General features: G+C 61.3%; 2 protein-coding genes across 3 annotated transcripts in view; one reads left to right on the top strand and one right to left on the bottom strand.

The window, feature by feature from the left end:
• AP2A2 (adaptor related protein complex 2 subunit alpha 2) overlaps positions 1-14256 on the top strand; it is an 81891-nt gene extending 67635 nt beyond the window's left edge. For both annotated transcript variants that reach the window (XM_019631116.1, XM_019631115.1), the window contains exons 11-22: positions 442-624; positions 1085-1182; positions 1570-1801; positions 1872-2039; positions 5888-6048; positions 8800-8882; positions 10653-10742; positions 11453-11576; positions 12624-12740; positions 12825-12894; positions 13014-13148; positions 13886-14256. In XM_019631116.1, coding sequence (XP_019486661.1) covers positions 442-624; positions 1085-1182; positions 1570-1801; positions 1872-2039; positions 5888-6048; positions 8800-8882; positions 10653-10742; positions 11453-11576; positions 12624-12740; positions 12825-12894; positions 13014-13148; positions 13886-13963 — 1539 coding nt within the window. In that variant the 3' untranslated portion in view covers positions 13964-14256. The remainder of the gene's footprint in view (positions 1-441; positions 625-1084; positions 1183-1569; positions 1802-1871; positions 2040-5887; positions 6049-8799; positions 8883-10652; positions 10743-11452; positions 11577-12623; positions 12741-12824; positions 12895-13013; positions 13149-13885) is intronic.
• Positions 14257-16418: 2162 nt separating this feature from the next.
• Positions 16419-19589, bottom strand: part of MUC6 (mucin 6, oligomeric mucus/gel-forming) — a 19599-nt gene continuing 16428 nt past the window's right edge. The window contains 4 exon segments of the mRNA XM_019631069.1: positions 16419-16754; positions 17002-17104; positions 17508-17546; positions 18959-19248. Coding sequence (XP_019486614.1) covers positions 16577-16754; positions 17002-17104; positions 17508-17546; positions 18959-19248 — 610 coding nt within the window. The 3' untranslated portion in view covers positions 16419-16576.

The raw sequence follows: 19589 nt of genomic DNA, 5'->3' as shown, positions 1-19589 counted from the left end.
GAGGGCTGTGGTTCTGACCAGTCCGGGCAGCTGCCCCTGGGGCAGTGGATGTGGTCCGCAGAGCCCCTGGGGTGCGTGGTGTCCCTTGGGGAGTAGAGGGGAGAGAGGCGGCCAGGGCAGGAGGAGACCAGACAGTGCGGCCGCGGGAGGAGGGACCAGGGCTGGCGTGCCTACATTAGGTCACCCCTCATGCCCTCCTGCAGCTGTGCCCCTCTCCCCTGTGTGTTTCTGGACGGGTGCTTTCGTGTCCATTCTTGGAGGGCGGTTTGGCTTCCCTGTTACATCGACAAAACTTAAGCTTTCCGGGCTCCTTTGAGAGCCTGGTGGGAGTTCCCAGCACTGGCTTGGGCACAGGGGTTCAGTCTGGGGCACTGTGTGACAGCCTGCTGCTGCCGGGGCCTGCGGGCAGCGGCACCTGCCCTGAGCGGCCGTCCTCTGCAGGTGCTGAAGGTGGCCATCTTGGCGGAGAAGTACGCTGTGGACTACACGTGGTACGTGGACACCATCCTGAACCTGATCCGCATCGCTGGCGACTACGTGAGTGAGGAGGTGTGGTACCGCGTCATTCAGATTGTCATCAACCGGGATGATGTGCAGGGCTACGCCGCCAAGACGGTGTTCGAGGTACGGCCCGCTCGCTCACCCCCGGCTCAGGCGCAGGTCGCGGTGGGAGTGGCTGACCTCCCTGTTTTCTCGTGGCCACAATCCCTGGTGGGTCCAGCTTTTGTCCTGCCGCCACCTCTGCCTGACTGAGCTCCTTCTCACCTAATGTCCACATCACTGACACGGGTGATACACACTCTTGGCTCCGCGAGGCCACCTGAGCACTGCACCCACAGCCCGCAGCTCTGCCCATGCGTTGAGAGCCCGTGGGGCCCTGGAGGGCTCTGAGAGGCACCCGCCCCTTCCTGGGGCCTGACCGGCAGCTTTCAGGGGCCACATCTGGGCGCCTGTGCTGCTGTCCTGTGTGCTGCATGGTGGAGGGGGGGCTAGGGAGGGGTGGGGCTGACAGGAGGGCCTTGGGGAAGACCCCCAGGGGCACGCGCTGGGCTCCTTTACCGTCCTGCGGCTCGCTGTCCCACAGGCGCTGCAAGCCCCGGCGTGCCACGAGAACCTGGTCAAAGTGGGCGGCTATATCCTGGGGGAGTTCGGGAACCTGATAGCTGGGGACCCAAGGTCCAGGTAAGACACCCTTTGGGAGTGAGGTGAGCTTTGTGTTCTGATGCTGGGCTGCGCCTTGCGGTTCTCGCGTGGACAGTCTGATGTGCTCACTGGGACAGCCCAGAGCAAGACCCCTTCCGCTGGCCGGACGGCTGTGTCTCTGTGAGCTGTACAAAAGCTGGGGTTCTAGTCGAAATACAGGGATGGCCGTGTGGGAATGGCGTTCAAGAGGAGACGTACGTGCTCACTGGACAGGAGCGGCCTGGTCAAGTGGGGGTTCCCCGGGTCCCTCGTTCACTTTCCCTCGTGTGACCCTTGGGGGCTCAGGCTCAGACACAGGGACCGTCGAGCGTGGTGTCGGGTGAGGGGGTGACGTCGGCCCCCTGTCTACCCCCGTGCCCACCGCAGCCCCCTGATCCAGTTCAGCCTGCTGCACTCCAAGTTCCACCTGTGCAGCGTCCCCACCCGTGCGCTGCTGCTGTCCACCTACATCAAGTTCGTGAACCTGTTTCCGGAGGTGAAGGCCACCATCCAGGATGTGCTGCGCAGCGACAGCCAGCTGAAGAACGCGGACGTGGAGCTGCAGCAGCGGGCCGTGGAGTACCTGCGGCTCAGCACGGTCGCCAGCACCGACATCCTGGTAGGCCCGCTGCCCCCCTGCCCCGAGGGCGCCGCTGTCGGCCGCGCTGACCCGGCTTCTTCCCCGCCAGGCCACTGTCCTGGAGGAGATGCCCCCGTTCCCCGAGCGCGAGTCGTCCATCCTGGCCAAGCTGAAGAAGAAGAAGGGGCCGAGCACGGTGACGGGCCTGGAGGACAGCAGGCGGGAGCGGGGCGCCGACGTCAACGGGGGCCCTGAGCCCACGCCGGCCAGCACCGCGGTGGGTCCCTCCCTGACGCCAGGGCCCTGCACGAGCTCCCGGGGAGCCCAGTCCCTGAGGTTTGCCCACTGGGGACAGTGTGTGTGGAACACACCAGCACGGTGGCGCCAAGCCCGAGGCCTTCACCTGTCCTTCCCTGGGACCCAGAAGCTGTTCTCATCCAGACACCCTGCGTCCTGTTTTCCAGGCTTTTTTGCCCTGTTGCCTGGGGTCCCAGTTCAGCTCCCAGACCCTCCCTGCCTTGACTGTTAGAAAACGTGGTCAGTCGCCTCTTTGCAGGACTGCCGCACGCGGGGGCCTGTCCAGAGCCTCTAAACTGGTTTAGGTGGGCCCCGCCTCATGCTGTTCAGGGCTTTCAGTCGTGAATTGGACCAGAGCACGTTTCCCCGTTATGTATAAGCGATGCAGTGAGAGGAGTGCCCTTGGGTGCTTGCCGGGCCTGGGTGATGGGTAGAGAGCTGTCTGTCCTTCCTCTCCCCAGGGGCTCTGGGAGCTCCGAGGAGCAGGCGCCTGAGCCCTGCCCTGGCCCCCAGGGAGGAAAGCCCCAGAGAGCTTTGTTTCCCCTCCAGGGTGCTGGTCCGGGGACGTGAGTAATGCCACTTAGGGATAGAATGTGACCTTTGCGAGGACGAGCGTGCAGACAGACCAGGGCCTCGGTGGTTTGCTTGTCACAGTGCCCTGGGCTCAGCCCCTCAGCCTCACCTGCCTTGCTCGTCCCTGAGGCTGACGATGCCCTAAGCCCTGTGTTCAGACCTCGCCCGGCCCCTGATTGGGGGTCCCGTGGCTGCCAGGCCCCCTCACCTGGGCCTGACACCTTCTCTCCAGAGGCGCCCTCTTCAGGCTGGCCCTCCAGCGCATCTCCTTCCGAGGCCAGCCCTACAGATGTGGGCGGTTTGAGTTTCGTGATGAATTGGCTTTGGAGTGAATGGTAAACGTGTGCTTTCGCTCCAAGCGGTCATCGTCCCTTGGTGCCTGAGTAATTTAATGGGGCTTTCTTTGAACTTGTCCCATAGGCACTGAGGGGACCTGAGCCTAAAGGCAGCAACTGTCCGTCTCCCCGCCCCCCCCATGCTCACGCAGCTTGCGGTGAGGTCATGAGGGTCATCCTAGTGCCAGAGATGGTTATAGATTGGATTAGAGAGGTGACATGATTTCTGGAGATAGTGCAGGTTTGCGAACTGGTGTCTGTCACACCAGGTGGGTGGCCTTCCCATTCCTGGGGCAGATAGCAGCAGCTCTGCCCGGGAGAGGCAGTGGGGTCAGAAGGAAGACACACCGCGAGGGGCGGGGCCTGCAGGGCGGGGTCAGCGGGGTTTCCCCACGGCTACCTTCCAGGAGAACTGATGGCTGGTGTCCACCTGGGGGCAGCCCAGGTGCCTCCTTCCTGTCCAGCAGCTCTGACTGTGAGCAGATCGCATGGACCAGCGCAGGAAAAGGGCTTCAGTGTCTTCTGACAGCTGTCGTGGGTTTCTCTTGAGATGCGCCCGTGCACATGCCAGGCCTGTCGGCTGCACTGTGCCCAGCTCCGCCCGGGGTGTAGCGGGCCTGGGATCCAGGCTCTGGTGCTGGGCCGAGCGGCTCGGTGGAAATACCGGGGAGCTCCTTGAACCCTGGTGTGAGCAGTGAGCTCCACTTTGAAAAACGAGCCGTGGCAAGGTTTGACATTCCCGTAGGCGGGGTGGGGAGGAAGGCCTTCTTCCTCAGCTCGGTATGGTTTCTAACTTCAGGCTTGAGCTGCTGCTTGGCTTTGGTGCCTGGCGATAGTGCGCTTAGTAGGTGGGTGTTCGCAGTTGTGGCCGTATGGCTGCCCTTCTGAGCTGAGAACCTACAGTGCTGCGGGCAGCCGTGTGATCAAGTGACTTCAAACTTGTCCCCATGCTCAGATGGCTGAGGGTCTGCTCAGAGACTCCCCTCTGAAGCGGGGAGACCTAACGGGGGCTGAGGGGGAGCTGAGGCAGGAGAAGCAAGACAGCGGAGAGGGGCCACCCTTCCAGATGGAACCCCCATGAGGGGAGGCCCTGCCTCAAAATGGCACAGAACTGTGTGGGTTTCATGTGGTCACCAGTGGGCCTTACTTTGGTGCGTATTGGGCAATCCATCCCCCATCCCCCCGACCTGCACTCTTGACCCCACCTGTGCTCACGGCTGCACGTCTGAGCGTCTGGTGGCACAGGGTCCCTGGGGGGCTGGAGAGGCCTGGGACTGTCGTTGCTCGTGTCCTGGGGCACGTCTTGCTGTCCTCATTCCTGCTGTCTCTGCTGTTATTGAAGAGGGTTGACTTGTGCAGATAGACGCCAGGTGGGCATCCCTGGGCCAGTGTTCCCCGTCCTGAAAGGAGGTGGTGGTGAAAGGCCACGAGGCCTTCTGGTGGGGCCTCCAACAGGACAGCCTTCCTTTTGTCCGTAGTGACTTTTGGGGTGTATAGTGGATTTAATTGGACACAAGGGTTTTCCTACTTGAAAAAGCATTTGAACTGCTACTGAGGAATGTGGTTCAAACCTCGCACAGCAGGTGCAAAGCAGGGATGACCCCGTTCAGGCCGCAGGCAGCACGGCTGGAGGCCCCTAAGGTCAGCACCCCCTCCTTGGTCACACAGCTGCGTTAGCAGAGAGGCTGTGAGCTGCTGTGTGTGCAGGCACCGTCACAGGTGCAGAAAGTGTTGAGTACCACCATCAGATGGCCTCCTCTAGACACCTGCAGTGCACACGTTCCTGACGACCCTTCTCTCGACGACCCTTCTCTCGACGGCTCCTTGGGGCCTCCGCTTACCGAGGAGTCCCACCTGTCCACTTGGCCAGGAGCCCCTCACACCCTGGAGGGAGGGTTCTCAGCCCGCTCAGCCCCCACCCCTGCAGAACATAGACTCGGATGCCTCCTTCGTCTCGAAGTCAAGCTCGTACGTGGCACCGCCTGCCCACAGGGAGCCCGTGAGAAGCTCAGTGTCGGGCTCTCACTGACTAAAAGGAAAGAGCAGCTATTTACGCGGGTGTCGATTTCTCAGCGTGGCTGTGCTGGGCCGTGGGTGTGAGGCCGGCGCCTGGGTGGCGTCCACAGGATGCAGAAGGGATGTGCTTCGTCACGTTCCTGGCAGGATGAGCGTGCGCTGAAACCCAGCGGGACATTAATCGCAGTGCTGGGCAGTGGCAGTAGCAGGTAGTCTCAGGTAGCCATCGGCTGAGTTTTACCTCCGAGCGTCCAGTCGGATTCAGAGGTCAGAGCCTGAGAGTTTTCAGGGCAGAACGGCTCCCATCCCTGGTTGTCGCCTACGACGCAGTCCTCGTGACCATCAGAACCACTTACGTTCGCCTGGCGGGGGACAGCCCGAGGTGCAGGGACCAAGGCTGAGCTCCTGCTGTGTGGTCCAGCGCTGCCGCCAGCAGGCGTGTGAGATACGCGTCCAAGTCCCGCGGTCAGTGCGAGAGTGGTCTGGGAGCAGCTCTTTCGTCTCTGCCAAGGTTCTGGAAGCAATTCTGTTTGTAGGAAGTCCGCTCTGTGGACCCTTGGTCTCCATTTTCTCTGTAAGATAGCGCACCTTGACCTGCTGGATGACGGCTGGCGTCTTCATCTCTGTGGCTGACCGCAGCGTGCACGGGCTTATTGCTTAAACCACACGTTCATTTTGATCTCTCTTGTGGCAAATTTCAGAATTTTTTCATTCAAATAACGTCTGTGAAAAAGGCGGTCGTTTCTCCAGCTGTGCGACTGCGGCCAGTCTTCCTGGCGCGGCGGCCTTCAGGCTCGAGTGTGGGAGCCACTGGCCTCCCGACCGGACCTCGCGCCGGAGGGGAGGCGTGCGGGCGCTCGCCCTGGCCGGCCTCCGCACTGACCCTCCCCTCCCTGTTTTGCAGTCCACCCCTTCTCCGTCGGCGGACCTCCTGGGCCTGGGGGCCCCCCCGCCCGCTCCCCCCGGCCCCCCCGCTCCCCCCGGCGGGCTGCTGGTGGACGTGTTTTCAGACGCACCCTCGGCGGCCGCACCTCTCGCTCCCGGCTCTGAGGACAACTTCGCCAGGTAGTCCATCTCTTGTCTCCTGAAGACACGGGCCCTGCGTGTCCCTGGCCCCTTCCTGGGATCCCGGTCAGCCGTCCGTGCTTCCCACGGGCAGCGGCGAGGGGCCTGCTGAGCCCGGGCGGCCTTGCTCTGCGCCCCGTCCTTCACGGCCTGCCATTTCCGCTAAGAACAGCTAACGTGCGCAGACAGAGGGAAGCCAGGCCGAGGAGCCTGGGCGGCGGGGTGTGGTGTGTGTGCTGACGTCTGACCGTGCTCCGGCTCTGTCGTTCCCAGAGTGGCCGCTGCCCGCTGCAGCTGTGTCCTGCCCGCTGCGCCCACCCTTCCCTCAGGCCGCTTTCTGCTCTGCCTCTGTCCCCTCTGTCTGCCTTCCCAGTGCCCAGCCTTCCCTTTTCTGCAGAAACAGCCTCAGTTGCATGATAGCTGCTTTTTCCCACAAAGCCTGTGTCCGAGGATTCCTCCTCCTGGGACCGGCTCCGCCCTCAGCGCTTCCTGTCCGACTTGCACGGAGGTGTCTGCACACCGACCCGCGCCGAGCTCGGCCTCCCGCGAGGTCTCTGCCTGTCCCCCTGCCCTCGCCAGCATGTTGCTTTCCTGATTTTCTAGTTGTGTGGCTTTTGTACGTTTTCCCTACTGGGAGGGCAGGTGCGAGTCCTGTCCCCTGTGAAAGTGAGGGCCTTAAGCAATGGCCCCGTGTCCTCATTTGCTGTGACAATAGTGGCGTTCTTTGGGTTACAGCCTGTCTGGTCTCTTGGTGCCCCCTGCATGCAATCTGTTTGCGGTTGCTTGTGCGAGGTGACCGAGGAGGGCAGGTTTGCGGTGGTGCAGGGGGCCGTCTCGGCTGGAACAGGCCCCTTCCAGCCTTTAGAGCTGCTGAGTTTAGACTGAAAAGCACCGTGGGGCGCAGGGCCCTTCTGTGCTGGAGCAGCATGTGTGCCAGGGGGTGCTGGGCTCCCAGCTGGCCACCCTGGCCTGGGGGTGGTCCTCCAGCGTCCCAGCCCTCACTGTGATGCAGGCCCCCAGGAGCGTGCACTTGCTGGCTCGGCAGGGCCATTGCCAAAGTGCCGCAGGTGACCCACAGCTGTCCTGTCCGAGGGTGGAGGTGCCAGTGGGTGGCGGCCCGTTGTATCCTGCAGCCTTGTGCTGTGTCACCGGCAGGCTCGCCTGGCTGGGCGCGCCAGTGGGCGTGTGGGAGTTGGGCGACCGGGGCCTTGACGTGGCTGCTGCAAAGGCTGATTGCGGCCTGGTGTGGGTTTGGGGGGTGCTGCGTGCTTCAGGCACTCACTGTTCTTTCCCCCCACAGCCACACGCCCCTGGGCCTTCCAAAGTGGCCTCATTAGCTCAGAATTCCACAGGGTCACCTTTTGGTTGAGACGACCCTTTAAAAAAGCCAACGAAGCAGCCAGACGTTGACTGTTGGGCAGCTACTGTCACCGAGTCACTCAGTGGGTGCCCTTCCATCTCCACGACAGATGTCCGTTTGCGGTGGTTTAGTCCCCACCCACGGTGCTCTCGCATGACCCTGCCTCTGGACGAGCGCAGCGGGCCAGCCTTTCTCAGGGGTGTCGGGTGTGAGCTGAGCAGCAGCTCAGGGCTGTGTGGCTGGGAGCGCCACGGCCTCGGTCACTTCTCCTCCTGTTCCGTGGGACTCCAGGAGCACCTCGGTCCCTTGTGGTTGATTCCTGGGCCTCGGTCACACATTCTCAGGCGTGTTTTGAAGGTTGTGTGCACTGAACGGATGCGTTTTACCTTGTAGGGCTTTGTGTGTATCTCAAGGTGGGTAGAGAGCCCATCATGTCATCTGGAGGACTGGGCCAGGTTGGGGGCAGCTGTGGCCTGGGGGTCGCGGTGAGTGGATGCAGAGCCAGGCTCGCCTGTCTTGCCGCTTCTGCCTGCCATCTGGCCCTGGTCTGGCGTCACGATGCTGACGAGCGACTCTCGCCCTCGAGGGTGGGCGCTGCAATAAAGCTCCTACCGAACAGGGCAGGCACAGGCGCCACTGGCTTCGCGCTCCCACAGCGCAGTTGGGGACGACAGTGTGGGGGCCCCGCGTGGACAGTGGCCACCCACCTGAGCTGCCTCCTCCTTCCCCTGCCCACTGAGGGGCACGGCGTGGCGGGCTCCTGCTGGGAGACCCATCCTGCCGTCTTGTCCCAGCTCCCTGGATGGTTGGGATTTGTGTTAGAGGAAGCCAGAACACTGGGAACTCCTCTGGGACCAATACAAGGAAAAACTAACACGTCATTTCCCCCTAATTCTTTGCGGTGTAGACACTATGTAGCGAGTGGAAGCCTGGACTCGCCGTACAGCGCAGTCACCTTGCATTGAGGAGGGGGGAGGGGCGGAGCAGGCGGCACTGCCGAGTGGGTGACCTGAGTGTCCAGATAGCCTGGAATGGCATGCTGGTGGCCGTCCCGGGATTGAGGTCAGCGCTGGGTGTCAGACGGGAGAGCCTTGGTCCGGCCTGCAGGGGGCGTGCCTGTCCTGTGTCCTGTGGTGTCAGCACTGCTGCCAGCTGCTGGCTGGGGCTTCCCTGAAGAGCAGAGGACCGGCCTGTCTCATGGGCACTCAGGCTGCCTGGTCACGGCTGTCTCTCACAGTCCGTCTTGTGGGTGCTCTTAGTGGTGTCTGGACTGTTTCTCTCCTTGCCCCTAGCCTCGTGCCCCTGTGTTTGCTAAACCATTTTTGAAAGCAAATCTTTGTATTTTTAGTGGTTGGTTTTGAGTGACTCAAATGCTGTCCCTTTCCTCCTAGGTTTGTCTGTAAAAATAACGGCGTGTTGTTTGAAAACCAGCTGCTTCAAATTGGACTTAAGTCTGAATTTCGGCAGAATTTAGGTATGTGTTTTAATTACTTAATGGAAACTTCTCTTAGGAATTATGGGAAGAAAATATTTGCAAGCCACATACCTGGTGAGGGTTTAGTTTTTAGATCACATTAGGTACTCCAGGGCTACAACAGAGAAGCAAGCAGCCTGCTTAAAAAATGGGACAAGGACTTGAACTGACGCTAGTTAAGGAAGACGTGCAGATGGCAAAGCATGTGAAAGGATGCCCGACACCACCGACCATCAGGGAACTGCACCTGAAACCCCTGGGGTCACCTCATGCTGGGCAGAGTGGCTGCTGTCCGAAAAGCAAAGTAATAGGTGTTGGCAGAGAAGTGGCAAAAATGGAGCCCTGGGTGCTGCTGCTCCCGGAAGCCAAAGTAGTGCCACCACTGTGGGGACACGGCGGTCCCTCCAGCAGTTCAACAGAATCACACGTGACCCAGCCACCCCACTTCCGGTACGTCCCCCAAAGCGGTGAGAGCAGGGCCTCCAGGAGCCACCTGCACCCCACATTCACACCAGCATTTTTAGCAGTTGGACCATGGAAGCAGCCTGGGTGTCCACGGACGGAGGACTCGGGAAACATGGTCCATCCACACAGTGGAATGTCACTCGGCCTTAAAACAGAGAGACATCTGACACCTGCTGCCACGTGGATGGACCCGAGGACACTGTGCTGAGTGAAGTGAGCCAGACACAGAGGGACAAGCCTGTGTGACCCACTCACACGAGGTCCCCAGAGGAGTCAGAGTCACAGAGACAGGAAGCAGCTGGTGGTGCCAGGGCTGGGGGAGGGGGAGGGGGAGCGTTTCCTGGGGACAGAGTGTCAGCCTGGGATGATGGAGAAATTCTAGGGATGACGGTGGTGATGGTGGCACAACTGTGTGAATATGCCTCATGCCACTGAGCTGTGTGCTTAAAATGGTAAATTTTACGTTCTGTGAACTTCACCACAATTTAAAACACAGCGTTTGAGCCCCCTCTTCATGGTTATGCCCACTCGCCCTTGGGGCTGCCGCTGTGGCGCCACAGACCGACAGCCGCCCACCTCCCTCTCAGGCTCCAGTGCTGAGTCTTGTGAGAACTCAATGCTTTTTTGTCAGTAAAAACAAGTGAAAGTGTGAAAAAGGAGAGAAACTGTACATCTGCTTTCCAGCGGTGTTGTGAGGATTCATAGGGGGGTCACTCACGCAGGAAATCCTGCTTTGAGAATGGACCTGACGTCTTCTTCCTGCTTTGATTAAGGTGTGAAACTCTGGGCCACGGGGCTCCACCCAGGTTTGGTGGTGGTTATTTAAATAGGAGGAGGTGATGCCGAACTGCTGTCCCTCTCAGGATGCCTAATGCCACTTTGCAGTCTGCGTTCAAAGGGTGTAAGAATGTTCAGAGATTTGTGCAAAGATCCTTGGTGCGATCTAAGGAGCTGGACATGGTGCCGCATCCTAAATGTCTGCCCACGCAGAGCCCCTGGGCAACACCTCGGGGCCAGGGCCCCTGTGTCCGTGCAGGGCGGGGTTGCACGGGCTGTGGTGTCCGGAGAGGGTGCAGGGGTGTGTGTGTGCTTCTTGCTCCCACGGGGCTGTGCAGCTGGCAGCCACGCGCCCAGGGTGCTGGAGGGCGGGAGCCGCCTAGGGGTGGCCCTGGGTCCCACTGCGGTGGCGAGCACAGCACTCGGCTGAGATTCAGCGTGGGCGTGTGTGTGTCCGCGTCTGCTCCATTTTTCCTGTCAATATGTGAAGTGATGTGTGTCAAACAAACGGTTTTTGTTTCCTTCTAGGTCGGATGTTTATATTTTATGGTAATAAGACCTCCACGCAGTTCTTAAATTTTACTCCAACACTAATCTGTTCGGATGACCTTCAGGCTAATATCCTTGGTTCCGTCTCCCCCACTCCCGACAGGCAGCCATCTGGGATTTAGAGGAGGGCTCTGAGGAAGGTTTTCTTAAAATCAGAATAGCAACACATTTCCAGGGGCTGCGGGAACCTCAGGTGACCGCCCCTGCAGCCGTCGCTCCTGGTGTGTCAGTCACTCTTTCCCCGGTACTGTTAAACCCCTCTGGCTCTGGCTTCCTTCCCTGGGGTCTCGACCAGAGGCAGCTGGAGTGCATGGTGTGGGGTCGGGGGTTGCGGGGCCTGGGACCGCACGCCACACTCTTGGGACGGACTGGAGCCTTGTCTCCAGTAAATGTCAGCAGTGTGATTAGAACTTCCCTGTGTAATGTCAGCTTTGGCATCCAAATGTCCCTCCCTCCCGGGCTGGGTGGCCCAGTGAGGGCGCTGCTCTACCAGAGGAGGGCACTGCTTCCTTGAGAAAGCTTACAATGCGCGGGCCAATCCCTGTTTATCCTGAGAAAAACACATTTTAAACGTAGCCTGTTAAAGCTGAGTGTTTCAGAACAGTGTTAAGAATAATGTATATAGGACCAGCTGTATTGAAGGTTTCATCCAAGATCAGGCACATGAGCTCCGCTCTTTCTAGCCCCCTTCTAGAAGGGTCTTACCTCTGGGCCTGGGGGCCGCAGGGCTTGCGCACCTCGGGCCACTTTCCACGTTGCGATGGCCTTGACACAGATACCTCTGAGCCTACAGACCAAGCCCGTGGACCCAGTAGTGGATGGGGGCGCCCAGGTGCAGCAGGCGGTGAACATAGAGTGTGTGTCCGATTTCACGGAGGCGCCGGTCCTCAATATCCAGTTCAGGTGGGTGACCCTCAGCGCGGGCTGTGTCCTGGGAGCCGTCCGTCCTCCCTAAGCCTCAGCAGCTGTGCTGAGGGCCGCAGGGGACCCAGGTAGATAGATGGCAGCACCAGCTGTGTGGGCGGCACCAGCTGTGTGCACGGCAGCACCTGCTATAGAGTGTGGAGGTGAGGGAGACTGTGCCCAGGACGCCGAGGCCCGAACGGTCTAGCACCGCGCTTCCCAGCGGTGCTTTGAAGCTGACATGGCGGGGCCTGCCACGTGGGCTGGGGGACAGCCGGCCCCGAGTGCCGCTGCCTGCCCTGCTGTTCTGAAAGGCAGCTGCAGGGGCGATGGGCCGCCTCACGTCCTCGTCTGCGTGTGTGCGTTTTTGCACAGTTATACTTCGAGCATATATAGCATTGTGCTTATTTCTTTAAAAACGATTACCTTTTGTATTGCCACTGGCTCATTCCTGTTATTCTTTCTCAGTGGCTGCAGGAGCGTGCATGTGGTCAGCCAGTCCCTGGGGGGTGTTTGCAAGGTTCAAGTTTTGGAAAAGCTTGAAAAATTAAAAAAATTTTTGTTGCATTCTGTAGACACACTGTTTTTGTTAGTCTGTCCATGGAAAGAAGTAAAAACCCGACACAATTTAAACTAACGTGGAGTTGTAGGCGATGGACTGATAGGGAGGAGTGAGGCGGCGGTGGAAGTCCTGAGCCGGGCATCCTGCCTCGGGGCCGGCCTGGGGCTGGAGCAGCGCTCAGAGGGAGGGGCGTCCACCGACGCACAGGAGCAGTCCCAGTGCCCGGCGCCTGTCCTCGTGTGTAATGACGTTGCACACAGAGATAGACCAAGCGAGCCTTGGTGGCTCAGTGCCACCCTTCTGGGACACCCCGCCCGCCCTTGTTGATGGGACAGCCCCCTCTGGCAGGTGGCTGGAGCCCCACCCTTTTTATGGGGGCCCCTCTCTGTGCCCTGGAGGTTTGCACGTGGGGTGGGGCTGGCTCGCAGCTGGGCTCCAGGTCCTCCGTTGTCTGTGTGACCTCAGCACGTCTCTGTTGCTTGCAGGTATGGGGGCACCTTTCAGAACGTGTCTGTCAAGCTGCCCATCACACTCAACAAGTTCTTCCAGCCCACCGAAATGGCCTCTCAGGATTTCTTTCAGCGTTGGAAGCAGCTGAGCAAGTGAGCCCACCATCCTGTGCGGGGGCCGGGGGGGCCTTTTGTCTCTGACTTCGCTGAAGGGACACGTGTCTTTGTTCTCTGCAGTCCCCAACAAGAAATACAGAACATTTTCAAGGCGAAGCATCCAATGGACACAGAAATCACCAAAGCCAAGGTGACTGCCCTGACCACAGTGTCCCCAGGTTGGGACACTGCTGAGCTCTTGAAGGAGCCGACTGTGCTCTCACCCTCAGCTGCCACCCATGTCCCACCTCTCCCATTTCTTTTGCACAGATTATTGGGTTTGGTTCTGCGCTCCTTGAGGAAGTCGATCCTAATCCTGCAAACTTCGTGGGCGCCGGCATCATCCACACCAAAACCACCCAGATCGGGTGCCTCCTGCGTTTGGAGCCCAACCTACAAGCCCAGGTCAGGCCTCTTGAGGAAACTGCTAAATACACTTAAATTTGTCTTTATTGTGGTATAATTTATACGCAGTGAGACGCATAGGTCTTGAGTCTGGTAGTTCAACGAGTTGACAGACGTGTGCGCTCATGGCACACGTGACGCCTGCATTTCCCCAGAGCTCCTTTCCGTCAGCTCCTGCCTCTCTGGGAGGCAGCTGCCCTGGGGCCCGCCACGTGCTGGCTGCTGTGTGTGCCACGACCGGTCCTAGTGGCAGCTGGTGGTCATGGGGCAGCCCTCTGCCCCCTGTGGACGGACATGTGGGCTGTTCAGTCCGGACCATGCTAAGTAGAGCTGCTGCATGGCCTTTGTGCACACATGTGTTTTCATCCCACTGGGGTGACACTAGCGTGGAATTGTTGGCTCACAGACACACACGCACAGTTACTTGGCAGGAAGCTGCCAGATTGCTTTTCAGAGTGCCTGGAATTACCAGCCCCCAGCGGCATCCAAAGGTTCCAGCGGCTCCTCCTGCGTACCAGAACTCGCCACTGTCAGACCTTATTTTAGCTGCTGGACGCGTGTTGCGTGCTTGAGTCTTTGTAAAACAGTGGGCGCCTGCAGAGAAGGGCCGAGCAGGGGGAGCTCGAGTGGCTCCGGGTGGGGCCTGGCCGCGAGGCCGAGGCCGTCGGTGTCCCCAGTGCTGTGCTAAGGGCTGCACGGCCCCGGCGTGGCCACTGACCCACCGTGTTCTCTTCCAGATGTACCGGCTCACGCTGCGGACAAGCAAGGAGACCGTCTCGCAGAGGCTGTGCGAGTTGCTGTCGGAACAGTTCTAACTGCCACGGACGGAGGCCCAGGCCCGCGTACCCGCCTCCCTCCTCGCTGCGTGTCCTCATGGCCCTGCTGCACATGGACACCCTGTCGTCTTCGCTCGCAGTCCAGGCGGCCCTTCTGGGCGTGGATGGGTCCAAGTGAGCAGTTATGAAGAGAAGGCCAAGCCTGGACTGCAGCCGGCCCGCCACGTCAGGAAGGGAGCGTGGATCCTCGGATCAGTTTTTATAGAAATCAAGACAGTTCTGTGGTTAAGTCTGCAAATTAAAGGGAAATTAGAAGTTTGAATGAAAATGGACATGTTTTGGAAATTTTATCGAAACGCCGCTGCCCTGTTGCTGCTGGTTCATCTCTGACTCTCGGGGAGGAGCAGCACTGGGCTGTCTGGTGATTCGATGTGTGATGCCAGGCTCAGGAGCCGCGTGACTGGGTCCCCGTGTGGCCCGGCGCTGTGCCCAGGGCCCTGGTGCTTGAGCTCAGCAGACAAGGGCTGCGGCACTGACCGCAGCTTCTCGGGGAAGGGTTCTCAATCTAGGTGTTAAAAACACTTGTGTTTTTATGATGTCATCCTATTCGTAGAACCATGTATCCTGGCTAGATTTCATTGTTCCCTTCCCAGCACCGTGCTCTTAAGGGTGTTTGTAATGCCGTCGGACTGTCCGCGGCGCGGGCACGGTTACTGCCGTTGGACTGTCTGTGGTGCAGGGACGGGCTAGGTGGCTCTAGAGGGCTGACGTCACTTATCTTTGGGTTTCAGATAAGCACACTGTTACTATAGTGGCCGAGGACTAGTTCCTGTTTGTGGCTAGAGGGTAAATGTGACCAGCAGAGGGAGCGGAAGGCGGCCGTTCGCTGTCGGCTCACTTTTCCCCGGGGTCTTAATGGCAGCCGGTGCTGCAGACCTCGGCCTGTGTGTGGTCAGCAGGCTGTGGCGTGCCCTCAGCATGCCGCTCCCGTCACCTGGCTGTCAGGGCTGCCACCCCACTTGCCTGCAGCCCGAGGTGCCAACTCAGGAGCGAGCGGGGCTCGTGTCCTGCGAGTGGGCAGGTGCTGGGCGGGCAGTGGGCACAGGCTGGCAGCTGTGTCTGTTGTTGGCACTCGAAGCCCCTTCCCTGGTTCCTTGGAGATGGGCTGTGGGCCCATGGGGCCTGTGCTGCGATGTGGTTCCCAGGAGCCGCCCGCGTGCTGCCCACTGCAGGGGGGACACGGCCAGTGTGCCCGCCACACCGTAGACACCCCCACTTGTGTGACCCGCGGTCTGCGCGGTCCTGGGTGACCGGTGCCTCCATGTGCTGTCTGTGTCAGCGGGGTCCTTGGCTGGACAAAAGCAGGCAGCAGCACCAGGCCTGCAGTGCACGTTGCTGGTGTGGCCGAGCCACCAAAGTGACGTTCCTTGTGCTTTCATTGAAGCTGCTGGACAGTGTGCAGGGCTCCCGCCCTGCTGTGCGGGCCACCTGCTTGGTGGAACTGTCCTGTCAGCGCCTCCCTGGGGCACAGGCAAGGAGACCTGCTCGGCCTTCGTCCCCGCACCGTGCTGGGCGCAGACCCATCACACAGTCTGCTCCTTTCCGGAGGTGGAGGCCAGGCCGTGACGGGAATGCGCAGGTTTGGGGGCAAGGGAGTGATGGGAACATGTGGGCTGTTTGTGGGGAAGGACCCTGCATGCAGCTCGAGGCCCTGTCCTTGGGCCATGCTGGCCGTTGCCCCTAGTGACTTGGGCCCAGCGCCTGCCCTAGTTGGGACCACCCTCCAGAGCGTGGTCGCCTAGGCGACAGGCGGAAGCCTAGGTGTGTTAGAGGTGACGTGCCTGTTGCTCTACATGGGGCCTCAGGGTGTGCGGTCGAGCCCGTGGGGTCATCCTTCTGGCCCTTGTGTCCGGTCTCGGCCGTCCCCACTCCAGTATGTGTTGAGGTGTCCTGCCTCCTGGAGGCTTCGGGCCTCAGGCACAAGTGCGACCGGGGGTTTCTTCCTCGGGAATGAACCACACAGCTCACAAGGGGGCAGCCCCAACCACAGATGGGACTCAGGGTCCCCCAGGGCAGAGGGCATCTCAGAGTCCTGAGCGAGGGAGGGACCCTGGAGGTGGCCTGAGAGGATGAGCGGACCCACGGGGGGTGGGGGTCCTGTCCTGTGGCGTTGTCCTGTCCGGCCCACGGATGCCCAGCCCAGCCTCGTGGGCTGCGGCTCACGAATGCCCGCGGGACATGGGAGACCACACAGCAGAGCTCACGGCGGCCTCTTGCCTTGACCAGTGCGTTTATTTCTTGTCTGCTCACAGGTGGCTCATCATGCTGGGTGAGCTCTGTCGGGGCCGGCGTCCGTGCTGCCGCTGCCCTGGCCCCTGACGGCATGGCCCCCCCCTCCTAGCTGCCGTCGCTGCTGACCTTAGCCTCTTTCCCTCCCCATCCTTGCTTGGGGGCCCCCTCTCCCCAGGCCTTCCCACCCCGGTGTCCACTTCTCAGGCTGTCCCCAGGGTCCCATTCCGGCGGGGCCGGGCAGCTGCCCTCGAAGACTGGAAGGCCAGCAGTTCACAGCAGTCTGTCGGGCTGGGTCAGGGTCACCCTGCCTGGGTGAGCTGCCCGGGGCCGTGCCGCCTTGTCCCTTTCTGGGGCTGCACCCTAGTCCCCACAGCGCCAGGGGCTGCACGCACAGCCAGTGAACACTTGCAGCGTGAGCACCAGCTGGCCGCCTGGCGCCCCCGGGTCTGGGCAGGGCAGCTCCAGCTGCTTCTTGTAGGAGCCGAGGGGGTGGCAGCAGCTGCACTGGGCGTTCACTTGGTTGGTGTCCGTGTTGAAGCTGTGAAGAGCCCGCGGCAGGGAGCACGGTCAGGGCCGCAGCAGCCTTGGGGTGCCCACCCCTCCCTGCCGCTGCAGACAGGCCAGGCCCGAGTTCCCAGGTGGGGTTCTCCCGGCCCTCAGGCGGCATCTGTGGGCCCGAGGCAACGGGACGGGAGTTCTCGGGTGGCTCTGCCGGCTGGATGAGGCTGGTTCCCAGCTCAGGGCCTGGTCCTGGACAGAGGCCGCCCACCCAGGGAGCAGCTCACCTGACCGAGGAGGCGCAGACACCCTCGCAGCGGGTCACTGTCACGTTGGCCGTGCACCCCTGGTACGTCACCTCCTCTTCAAGCTCCTTCACACTGCAGGCCTCTGGGAGCGAGAGACGGGCGGTCAGACGCCAGCCCCAGGGTATGGCGAGTGGGTGGCGGCAGCCTCTGTGGGCTCTGCCTGACCCTCAAGCGGGCGGGAGGGGTGTACCTGGCTCTGACAGCCCTTTGTGTGAGGCGGGGGGCAGTCGCGGCCCCGTGACCCAGCTACACATGACTGCGTGGATGGGGCTGGATCCCATGTGGGGTCCCCACTGACACTTTCCCTGGCCTCCGACCCCAGGCCGTCTCCCCTCATGCAAGCCCCACTGATCTCAGACCTCACAGCTTTGCCAGAACAAAGCTGCTGGTTCCCCCCGCAGGTCCAGGGCTGTCTCCGAGGACCAGGCATGTTCCCCCGCGGGTCCCCGGCCTCCCCAGCCATTCCCCTCCCAGCCAACACCAACCTGTGGGCACAGGTGTCTGTGTTCTGCTGGGCCCAGAACCTGGGGGGGACAACGAGCAGATGTCAGTGTCTCCCGAGGGGGACCCCCTGCAGGCTCTGTGCTCCCCGTGGTTGGCGAGCCCCCCGGAACCCCCTGGCAGCTGGCGGAGCAGTGTCACCGTTAGGGACTGCCGGTGTGGACGTTGAGTTAAGCAAAAGGAGGCTCCCGAGCCTCGACTGGACGGTCGGCCCTTTGTGCCTCCGTGCCCACGTCCGCGACGGCCTCGGCACCCCACCTGCCCCGCGTCACCAGAGGTGGCCGGGTCGGGGCTCCGGGCGCTTCTCCATGGGTTCCCGCTGCCCCCCGCTGTCCTCGCCTGATCTGCCACTCTGGTTCCCTCCCCCTGCTTCCTGGGGTCCCCTCCTAGGGACAGTATGTACCCAGTCCTTGTCCCATAGGAGAAAATGCATTACTGCGAGCAGTCCTGCCTGGGGGAGGCCAGGGCCCACGTGAGGAGAGCCTGACCCAGGTGACACAGGCCGAGGACAGAGCACCCAGGAGGGAGGGGACAGGGTGGGCTCAGGCAGGCCTGGGGATAGGAGGGCAGAGGACAAGGCGAGGAGGCCGCAGGGCTGAGGCCTGGGCGGCTCTGACGGTGGGAAGCAGGAACCCTGCCACTTGGCTCAGCTCGGCCGCCAGCTGTCACCTGGGCTGAGGCATGGCCTTTGTTTCGCTTTCTGCATCCTAGAGGATGGGAATAGTTGAACCCCGGTCTAGCAGCCCTAACCTCCTCTGAACTCCGGAGGGGGCACAGTGGGAAGGTGATGAGGGGAGGGGTCCCCTCAGAGGGAAGCCAAGACTGCAGCAGGGGAGTGAGCGGGGAGGGATGGGGCGCCAGCGAGCCGGTGCCCTGGGGGAGGCCCGGTGCGTCTCAGCCAGATGAGCGTGCTGGAGAGGGACCTCGGGAGGGGGGCAGAGAGGAGCTGGGTGCCCGTCAGGGAAGCTTGAGAAAACCCCCAAGGACATGGGGGAGCCTGTGGCCCAGGACAGGCCGGAGAGAACGGAGGTGTGGGGAGGAGTGGTGGGCTAGGTGTGACGTAGACACCCCCAGGGCACAGCTGGGGACACATAGCTGAGGCCTGCACAGACACGCCCAAAGCATGCAGCTGCTCAGAGGCAAAACCAAGGCTCCGACCAGGAGATGCGCGGGACCTGAGGTCTGTGCCCAGCTGCCCTGCTATCCCCAGGAAAAGGGAAGGCTTTTGGGGAAAAAAGCAACATGGCGGGCACACTGGGGCACAGCAGAGTGGAGGCAATGGCAGAGTACTGGTGTCATCAGGCAGTGTGAGCGGACGAGAAAAGCAGGGACTCGTGACAGTGACCCAGACTGCTGCCCAGAGTGGAGAGACAGGGCCGGCGGGGAGGAGGCTGTGCGCCGAGGGTCATGGGTGGGCTGGAGACACGTCACTTACTGAGGGAGATGGGGAGAGATGTGATGAGAGACGAGACGGCATTGCCCCCAGTGGGGGACGAGGCGCTTCCATGCCCAGTGATGAGGCTGGTCAGGACAACAGTGCTCAGCAATCCGGTGGTGCTGGGGTGCCTGGTGGTGAGGTTGGTGACCGGAAAACTCGGAATGGCTGTCACACTCACAGTGGATGACATAAGGCTGGGCACAGGAACTCGGGTGGTGAGAGGGGTCAACTGTGAGGTAGTGGACTGGGAGGAGAGCGTGGAGGGGGCGGGTGTGCTGGCGGACGTCCTGGGCGTGGACAGGAAGGCGGTAGGGCTGGAGGTGGGGCCATGAGACGGCAGAGGAGAGACATGGACAGGGAGGGTGGACGGCAGAGCAGACGGGGGCGATGTAGGGGCAAAAGGAGGTGACAGGGAAGGCCTGAGGGAGCTATTGGCTTGGGTGCTCCTCGTCCATGGCGGGGAAGTTGAGGAGGGCACCGTGCCGGTGACAGGGACGTGTGTTGATGGGGGAAGGGAGCCTGTTGGCCTCACGGTGGATGTGGCAGTGTGGGGCTCTGGTCCTGTTGGGGTGATAACGCGTTGAGACGTTGGAGTGACAGAGGACGTGGAGAAGCTCGGACCATGAGT

The sequence above is a fragment of the Hipposideros armiger genome, unplaced genomic scaffold (assembly GCF_001890085.2).
Source record: "Hipposideros armiger isolate ML-2016 unplaced genomic scaffold, ASM189008v1 scaffold_983, whole genome shotgun sequence".
Classification (NCBI taxonomy): domain Eukaryota; kingdom Metazoa; phylum Chordata; class Mammalia; order Chiroptera; family Hipposideridae; genus Hipposideros; species Hipposideros armiger.
The sequence above is the reverse complement of the archived record's forward strand: the minus strand, read 5'-3'. Positions and strand labels throughout refer to the sequence as shown.